Raw genomic sequence first — 10,088 nt, 5'->3', positions numbered from 1 at the left:
TAAGCGAGAGAGGTGTCGATGGCGACGAAGAGTAACGATGATCAAGAGAGGCAGTGACAGGGGCAGATGATTATGATATTTGGAAGTTTAGGATAAGATCATAATTTTTTATTTCGTTACCACGTTGACAAGAAATCTCAATCACGTAAGAAGTGCGAACAGTCACGTAAATTTACTCTCACAGTTTAAAATTATTTTAAAGTGGTGCAACTTTAATTAAAAATTTCTAAGAAGTGCACTTTCAACTAAAGTAGTCCTTCAGAGAAGGAAGAAGCACCAGCATTTGCTTATTGAAAACAGAAAATTTTCAGTTCAGCAAAAGAGATCAGAAGAGAGATTGTTTCTACAAAAGCTCATAAGGAGGTGAGCATCAAACTGATGTCCATGACCTCATGCCCTGAGGCTTCTGGGCAGAGGCGAGTTCCACGGACACGATGAACGCCGACTTGCTGGCTTCCCTCAGATAGCGAACGTCGCCGTTCATGAGCCTCAGCAGTTTCCGGCAGACCAGAAGACTAAGCCCCTCCTCGGACGGGGCCTCGCTATTTCCAAACATCTGGGACAGCAGTTCTTCTGGCACTCCACCTCCAGAATGTGTTATCCTGAGAGTCAAGAATGTAGGATTAAGATGACAAGGGGCATAAACTGAGCAAATTCTATGGCTAAAACTTCGCGAAAAGAAAACAACAATTGAACTGATGAACTAAGAATATGCTGATAGGTCAGTATTCGTTGACTCGTAACGACTAATGATCCTAAAGTATGTAATTCCCTCCCCTCATTGTATGACCATTGACGAATGACTAACTCTAGCTGTTCTAATGATCATAATCCGTGAGATTCATCTTGAAAGGAATCCTCTGATCTTGAGAATTTGTAGATCTGGCCAATGTTTTCTCATATGGACCGAAGCGGAAACAAAATCCAGAAGAGAAGAGAGTCCAACAACCACCAACCAATTATTTCTAGAACAGGAGCCCAGGTCGATCGATTGAGCCTTAGGGAACAACTACAAGGGGAAAAGAGACATCAAATACAGACAGAGAGATTGAACAGTGTTTATGTCGATGACTATTACAAACAACATTAAGACTATCATTTCACAAATATCTAAAGTTTGTGACTTTTTACTGATAAGTGATTCGCTCGCTAGTACATTAATGATACAACTCATAATCCTGTAGTTTGATGAGTTGAAGAGTATGCAAAAGCTTTATCATTAAGAAGACTAATATTGATTGAAGACCTTAGAAATTGGACAAGTGGGGTGTTAATGAATTGACTAGGAAGATTATTCAAGAGGAAAATTAAACTTTTCAAGGAGTTGGTAGGTTGCTGAAAGCAAAAGCGAAAGCCAAAAGTTTTACGAAAAAGAAAAGATTTGACAAAGCAGCTGATAAAAAGGAACAAACTATTGACAAATGTTAGTTCTACGAGAAAGGACACTATCCCTGAACATATGCGCGTGTATATAATACTTTTGTATCTCTTAAACCAAACTTAATTGATGTTCCTCACAAAACTTGACAGATTGATTGTGGTGCTAAAATGAGTGATTGTGGCCTTTACCAATACGACTGAAATCCGACTACTTCGTACAAGTGCCTCCATAAGTGAATATATAGAGGACGATTTCACAAGTAAAGCACAATTCCTGATGCAGACGACTGCACTTAGTGGATCCTCTCCGTGCTATGGCGGTGAACTAACGCACAACAATTTGAAATGGCATATACTATGGTTTTGAATCAGAAACATGTAATAAGGTTGTGAACTTTCAAAGACAATGGTTCGGAAGACCGTATACAACAGTTGTGAATAACTGTATATTATGAGTTCGAAGGCCATATGCTATAGATTTGTATTGATTGAACCTACATACTACCATTTGGATTGCCCATGTACTATAGTTGCAAAAGACATTACAGTATCGACGAGCCAAAAACTATATACTGCGTTCATAGACTTCCAAATATTACACCTAAATACTGCAGTTTGAAAGTCCTAGAAATGCATATGCTACAGATTGAAAGATCCAAAAAGAAGTACAGTTTCGAAGTTCCAAAGTGCATCTTTGGTTCCTAAAGGTCATGGAATATATACACTACAATTTTATGGCTCTGTTGCTATAAAATAAGTACAGTCAACTTCTTCGAGATTCATTATTATTGACAGAGCCATCCTCTATAAGATCGTTTTACGGATTTTGGGGGGGGGGGGGGGGGGGGGGGGGGGCACATATATAGTTCATGTCTTATGAACTCCAAGAGCTCTCATCTTCTTCCTTTTCCATGTTTTGGAAATACTTTTAGAAACCTTTTTGTTTTGGAAAATTCTAAGCAGGATCTTCAGTAAAAAGAGAGCCAGAAGGCTTGCAAAATTATCGCAAAAGGCAAGAGCAAGTAAATGACGACATAAGCAATTTAGTAGCAAAATTATGATCATTAAAACTAGATGCACAACTAAAAGTCATTAACCGTATCGTACCTCAGTTCAAGATGTATAACATGAAGAGATTTCCCCAACTGATCCTTGGCAAGATTAGCGGCAAGCTGAATCTGACCACCAGCAGGGGAGGACTTAACAGACAAGAGCAAGAAATTGGCGAGTATTTGCTGAAGCCTAAGATTGTCACCATAAACACCCTCATTCATGGAGTCATCAGATACGTCGTAGATTATTCTGACTCCCTTTGCCTCACTAGCAATCATGACTTGGCTTACAGCAGTGACCACCATATCATGCAGTGCAAACTCGACCATTTCGAGATCCAACCAACTGAATGCACGAGAAAAAGGAAGAATATAAATTACTAAGTCTATATCCATTTTTTGCTTAGAGATCAAAACTAAAAACTAAACTGAATGGTTGGATCGAGAAGATAACACAGTTGTATTGAGTTAGTTGTAGGATGAACAATACCTATCCATGATGCTCTCTAGATCCAAGTCATTGAGAATCTTATTTAGCTGGCGCTGACACTTTGTTCCAGTGTCGAGAAGCTGTTTCTGTTCATCGCACAAGTCGGTACCTTCAAGTAACTTTCTTGTGTACATGATACCAGAGAGGGGATTCCTGATCTCATGCCTAATGTAAGAAAGTGCCTTCAATCTTTTCAGCACGGCCTGTTCAGAAATTTGCTTCACATGGAAGACATGTTGCAGCTCATGGCTAGCAATGTGCAAAAAACAAAAGATCCCTCTAATGATCCCTTCCTCGTCGACTTTCTTGCTCACTGACAATAGGCACTCTACAACCTTACCGTCGCGATTGATAAAACTAAATGGAGACTTCTCAGTTTCTTGCCCCGTCATTGCATTGTTAACAAGGATGCTGAGATTCACATAGGCATCTTGACTCTTCATTGTGCAGAAGGCAACATGACTTCCGAAAACCTCACCTAATAACATTTTATCGATCACTTCGTCTCTCTGCCATCCAGATAACTTGGTCATAGCCGCATTCCATTCTGAACACCATCCAAAAGCATCTGCACCAAATATTGGAGGAATCAGGGGGCTCGGATTGTGGATAATGGCTTTATAGTCTCCTTCAATCCGAGTGAACTTGTCCATCGCCATCTTATGACTAGTCATGTCTTGAGCCACAAAACAAACACCGACTACGTTATTGTCGACATCGCGACTTGCACAAGCATTCACAACCAAAATGACTGGACCCTCATCCCTCTTAGGACCATAAGTTTTCATTTGAAATTGCACATTTTGCTCCTCCTTTCCTGAATATATTCAAGGAAAAAAATGACAAGAACAGTGTGTCAAGTAGAAGAAATCTGTCTCTAATATGTGAGGGGATCCTGAATAACAAAAAGGATTGTGATTCTCCTAGAAACACCAAATATGTAACTTTATAATTGTTTTGAGGTGAAAAAGAGGAGCATAACCTTACCTTGTAATGCCAAGTGAAGCATCCTCCTGACAGCATCTACTGAGCATTCTTCGACAAGTCCAAGTAAATGTTTCCCTATGGCCTTATCAACTGAAAGACCTGTTAGTTCAGCAATTTTGAGATTCCACCCATTTACGATACCATCGATATCTACAGCCAAAATTGGCGCAGTAGCTGTTTCGATTAGGCGGACCATTTCATTCGTCACTGCCTGTAGCTCCACCAGGCCTTCTAGCTTTAGGTCATTGATCTTGGAATCTAAAGTTTCCTCTTTGTTCAAATTGCCAGCTTCATTCAGAGTCCCCCTTAGTATAAGCTGCAGTGAGTGGATGGCATCCATCTCATAGTCGATCCAAACAGAGCTTTTCATTTTTACGACTTCAAGGAAAGCTTTGAACGATGATCTCGGGTGCATTCTCCTGCCATCATCCTTGTCTGCAGGGTCATGTTTTGCTCCTCCCCATCGAACTTCAGAAGCAGTATGAGATCTGAACCAAAAGAGGACATCCTTAGAAGTTATCCTAGCAGCAGCCATTCCACAAGCATCATCACCAAGAGCTGAAGCACCTGGATATCCAGCGTCCAAGAGGCTATCCGTACTCAAACCCGTCGAATCCATGTGATTCTCCGTAAGCCAGTAGGCGATGTCGCGAATCTGCGATTCAGTAGGCGCCAAACCAAGTCGCCACACCTTGTTCTGGTAAAGCAGTGCGGCACCATCACACTTTACCAGATCCATGATATTTGGAGTCTGAGTCACAATTCCTACAGGTGAAGTTTCTTTGAGGAGCATATCGCAAAGGAGGGTTTGGGTGCGCAAGATGTTCTTCTCTCGAATCTGGTTCTCTAGCTCGAACTCCTTGCTCACATGAATGGCAAACACCTGCATTAGGAACTCACAAGCATATCTCAAGGGGAAAGGTACAAACCTGGGGCTCTCGTTGTGGCACACAACAAGGCCCCAAAGCCTCTTCCTCTTCTGCTGCTGCTGCTGCGCCTCCGCGTCCTCGTTCTCTTCACTTTCGTTGATCGCCACGGCCATAACCAGCGATGCGATCGAGTTCATGTTCTCCATGTACTGCAAGTGACAGCTATGCGGTGCTCTGAGGGTGGAGCCGCAGAAAGTGATGTCAAAGGGAAGCTTGTCGTCTTGATAGATCTTCACCGGCTTGGCGCGGCAATCGCAGATGATTCGCACTTTGTTCTTCATGAAAAGAAACCGAGCGGCCTGGGGAATGTCAGTGGCGGGATAATGCAGTCCCAGGTAAGGATCGAGACCGGGTTTTGTGATCTCCGCGAAAACCTCGCCATGGTCGTCGTCGTGGAACTTGTAAACCATGACCCTGTCGTAGCCCGTGAGATCGAACACCTCTTCTATCACGGTATTGCAGAGCTGCTTCATGTTGCCGCCGGGTAAAGATTGAAGCTTGGCTATGGCTTTTGCGGCGAGCTTGTAAGACTGCAGAGCGCCGGCGGCGGTCATGGGCACCTCGCTGGGCTTCACTGGCTCGAAGTCGACGATCAAGCAGCCCGTGACGCGATGCACGATAGCGTAGAAGGGCTTGCCGGATGTCTTGCAGTGGACGAGGATGGGGTTGAGAAGGGAGACCTCCGCGAAGCCGAGGGCCTTCTGCAGCGCCGCCGTGCTGGGGGAGGTGAAGAGGGAGCGGACGTCGGTGCCGATGCCGAGCGTGGGGTGGTCGCCGACACTGGGGACGGTGTGGCTGACCATGGTAAGCATCTCCGGAGCGTTCTCGCTGTAGGCGATCACCTTGAAGGCCTTCTCGTCGAGAGCCAACAGGCATCCGAAGGGCTGGATCAGCTTCCCCTTCTGGATGTGCTGCAGGTAGGCCGTCACCTTCTCGCTCCGCCGCTGCTCCCCCGGCGCCTCGCGCAGCGCCGACACCGACTGCGAGTAGTCGAACGACCCGCCGTACTCCTCGAACTCGGCGTCGAGCTTTGCGTCCACGGTGGTCTGCGCCACTATCCGCTCGCTGTGCCGGCTCCTGCTCGAGCTGGTGGATGACTGCGACGGCCGCGACGGCCGCGACGACGACATCTCCCTCACCGGCGTACAAGGCGGCGCCTTTGAGGATCAATAGCTAGCTCAATACGCTACAGCAGCAGAAACCTTACAAATCGAAGCTGAAAGCTCGTAGTTCAATGACCACTGGAGACTTGAAATCGACAGCAGAAAACAAGATCGGGATAAAATAAATACACCTTTTACCGAGAAACAGCAGGCACGCACTACGCTGATCTTCTCCCAATGGTTAAGATTGAGTTTGCAATAAAATAAGAACAGAACAACTTTTGCGGCCCCTTTTTTTCGGCTTTGATCATGGCCCCAAGAACCAGTGCCCAGTGGGCGTACGACTGTTCCCAATCACGGTGCTTCCTCCTCCTTCCCCGAGAGGGTAACGAGTGCCCCTGCTCAACAGAAGAGATAAGAGCGTCAGGAAGCGCGTGCGTGCGGGCGGGCGCAGGGGAGAGTGTCGGCTCGTGCGTGACTCCACCGTTTGGGGACCGCTGACTCAAACCCATGTCCCTGCCCACGAGTCACAGCGATGCACTCGCGCCATTCCAGAACACTCCCTGCGCAGTTAAACTCGTGAAAAAGTAATCAAATTTTGTCCCTCATCCGAGCAAGCTGCTACAAGATAGATCTCGTCGCCCCGATTGACCGAATTTCTTAAGTTTTCACCGGAGCAAACGTCAATTCCAGGAGGTAAAAAGGCGGTAAGCGGCCAGCGCTCTCGTCGCCCGCCACCGACATCGCCATTGTCGTCGCGGCCGCCGATTTCTCAAAGTGAAGGAAAGGGAGGGCATGCCTGTCATATTTCCAATCCCAGGTGTCGAGCGCCGGTTGGACCGAGCCGCGGGTCCAGCCAAGATCAATCAGATTTATCAGGATCTATCTCGAGCGCCGACGTCACCCACTGGGCCCCGCAGATGGGGCCCGGCAGGTGCGGGTGACGTGGGGGTTCACGTGAAGATGAAGTGCCATGGCAGAACTCCCATTCCCAATTAATTTGTTTGGCAGTGACCCAAAAGGAGAATAATGATTTCATATATTATTATTATTATTATTATTATTATTTATCTATTTTCTTTGTAAATAAAAAAAAACCAAAAATGTGACGTGGACCGGCTCCTTCTTATCGTCTCAACTTTGTCTTTTATTTATTTATTTATTTATTTTTTATTTTTAATATGCTCGTTATCCTCGCGCTGGTCTGAACTCTGAAGCCCCGACTGTGCGCACCACGTGGCTGACGCTCTCGATTTAAAAAATGAATAAAAAATAGAGATATAAAAAATAAATATTTATATGTCCCATAACATTATTATTATTAAATTTAAGTAATTTTTGACTAAATTAATAAAGAATTCTTTATATAAAAATATTTTATGTATAATAATTTTAATAAATTGAATAAAATTATTTTTGGATGAAAAATATATTGAATATTTTTTTAAGTAATTAATTGCATTTCCAATTCCATAGCAAGAATAATCAGATAAATCAGTTGATACGTCATACGTGTGTCATCCATAATAAATACCACCTTGTAAATTACTCGATTTTATTAATACAAATGTTAAAGGTTTTTAAATTTTTAAATTTTTAAATTTTTTTTATTTTTTATACCTAGTAAATGTTTATATGTTGTACTAAAATATAATATTTGCTAAATTTAAATCTATTTATCATTAGAAAGCTAATGTGTATTTATTAAGGTGCATGGTTAGCTGACGACGTCAAATAAGTTTAATTAACTGCGACATGACATCTAATTAAAATATGAAGGGTACGGTAGAAGTGATGAAATATTTATATTTAATTAGTTAATATTTTATTAATCACGTGAGAGAGTTTCAATATTATTCATTTTATATATTCAACTTTCATAATTTCAAAAAAATACTTATCACATTATACTCTTCCTTTCTTACCAACTGCATAAATATATTTAAAAATTTTTAAAAATATATTAATTTTAATTTTAAATGATTTAAAATTTTCTAAATTTATTAATAAATTTTATTTAAAATCGACCAATGAACAATGCATATCACTTTAAAATTTAAAATTTTGATATTTTTTGAATAGAAATTTTAAGAACTCATTAATAATCTTGATTAATGAGTATCATTGTCTTATAAGTTTAAAAATTTATTATTCTCAATTTATACTATCAAATTCAAAAAAGACATAGATATATCAAAAAAGTTTTTAGGAATATATCGATTTTGATTTGTCATAAGCCTGAGTTTGTGACAAAATTTATTAAGCTTTTGTAAATTTAAAAATTCATCATTTTTAATTTACTTTATCAAATTTATATTTGAGGGCATAGATATATATATATAATTTATAAAAATATATTAATTTTGATTTGAAATGTTTTATAATTTTTTAATCTATTAGTAGATTTTAGACATAAAAATTAATGTATTCTTGCAAACTTTATCAATGTATATGCATGTCCGAGGCATTAATTATTATAATTTTAGATTTATTTAAGATAAAATTGATTATAAGAATAATATTTAATAATTTAGGTGAGTTATAAAGATTCAAAGAGTTAGTAGAGTAGTTTTCGTCCCGGGGCAATCGTGCAACGGTAGGACATTCAGATTGTGATCCAGTGATCTTCTTATGACATATTTGTAAGAATTTTCTTCTAAATGGAAAACGCAATCAAATGATGCTGGACATCTGGATTGACCGTCGTATATGTTTCCCGATTTACTTCCGGGGACCGGATCTCTATAAGATTAATTGAGATTTATTATTAATTTTTTAGTACAGTAGTATGTCTGTGAAGATTTAACTATTGTGTGGGCCCTAGGTCACTACTATTATATTATATCTCTACCCTGTTGTCATGCTTTCTCGTCCTCTCCATTCACCTTTGTCGGCTCTACTATCGATCATTAGCCTATGCCCTATGCTAGAGAGGAGAACAACACAATTAAGCATCTTTTGTTTTATTATATATAATTATCAAAAAGATAATATTTTATAACAGTTATGATTTATAACTATAATCATAACTATTATAATTTATTAATTAATTTGAGTTACATGTTGAGCATGTCAATCAAGATGTAATTGAGCTAATTGTTCAACCTAAGTTAGGTGGGTCAATCAATTTATACAAACTCAATGAGACAATCAACTTGAGCAAATCAATTGATCTAGGTAGATTAACAAGCTAATTGGTCTCTATGTAAGCTAAGTGAGTCAATCAAATTCAAGTAAATTATAAGTTGACTGAGCCACTTGAGCAAGTAAGACCGTTCGAACAAATTGAGGCAAGTCAGTTGGGTCAAATAATTTATTTGACCAAACAATAGGAAGTGAGCTAGATGCTTCGAGTTGTTTGAGTTGTATGGCTCAAGCAAGTTACAAAGCATTCATCTCTTCATTTTTTTATCACTTTCACTTATATGTTTATCTATCTACTCGTAATACTTCATCCTTTTATATTTTCCTTTATGGTAAATAAGCCCTTATACCTTTTGAAATCACATAATAATAGTTTAAAAAGCAATTGTTGGTTGGTTTAGTGATAATCAAGCTCATCCAAAAGGCACATTACTATACTTTTGAATTGTCAAATGTCTAATGTCAAATGTCAAACTTTTGAATTGGTTGTGCCTTTAGGTATCATGTGAAGAATTGATAGGAGAAGCTGAGGGAATTGTTAAAGATTAAAATGAAATCTCTTCACTCTCACTCTCCAATTGTGTCACTTCTATATCTCTTTCTACCAATGACATGATTGATGCATTAGAAATTCATCTCTGCATTGGATGTTGAAGTGGGTGTCTCCTTTAGGGATGAAGATGACTTTGTAGGAAATAACACACGTTAAAAGACATACAAAACACCTCTGATGATTAAGTTACTCTTTAAGTAGTGGAAAGCAAAAATGGGTTGCAACAATATGGATTATGAAGAAGTCACGGCGAGTTATGGTCTGGGCCTGCAAGGACCATGCTTAGTTGTGATCCATACCCAATTATGATATGTACCAACAAGAACCGTAGTCTATACTTACGAGCGTCATGTTTGATTATGACATATTTTTACAATGAAGGATTAAGTTTCTATTTAGTGGACTTATATTTAAATTAGCAATACATAATAATTATCATTAAGATTAAAT

The 10,088-nt window shown here is 40.0% G+C and overlaps 1 protein-coding gene across 1 annotated transcript; it reads right to left on the bottom strand.

Moving 5' to 3' along the window:
* Positions 1-257: 257 nt before the first annotated feature.
* LOC141844922 (phytochrome A) lies at positions 258-6,690 on the bottom strand. Its single transcript, XM_074732902.1, has 4 exons — positions 3,910-6,690; positions 2,923-3,739; positions 2,488-2,778; positions 258-602 (listed from the first exon to the last, which is right to left on the bottom strand). The coding sequence occupies exons 1-4, from the start codon at positions 5,966-5,968 to the stop codon at positions 371-373; spliced, it is 3,399 nt and encodes a 1,132-aa protein (XP_074589003.1). The 5' UTR covers positions 5,969-6,690; the 3' UTR covers positions 258-370.
* Between the last annotated feature and the right edge of the window lie 3,398 nt (positions 6,691-10,088).

The sequence above is a fragment of the Curcuma longa genome, chromosome 14 (genome assembly GCF_044706935.1).
Source record: "Curcuma longa cultivar G26 ecotype Majalengka, Jawa Barat chromosome 14, ITB_CL_G26_1.1, whole genome shotgun sequence".
NCBI classification, from domain to species: domain Eukaryota; kingdom Viridiplantae; phylum Streptophyta; class Magnoliopsida; order Zingiberales; family Zingiberaceae; genus Curcuma; species Curcuma longa.
This window is presented reverse-complemented; position numbering and strand designations above follow the sequence as displayed.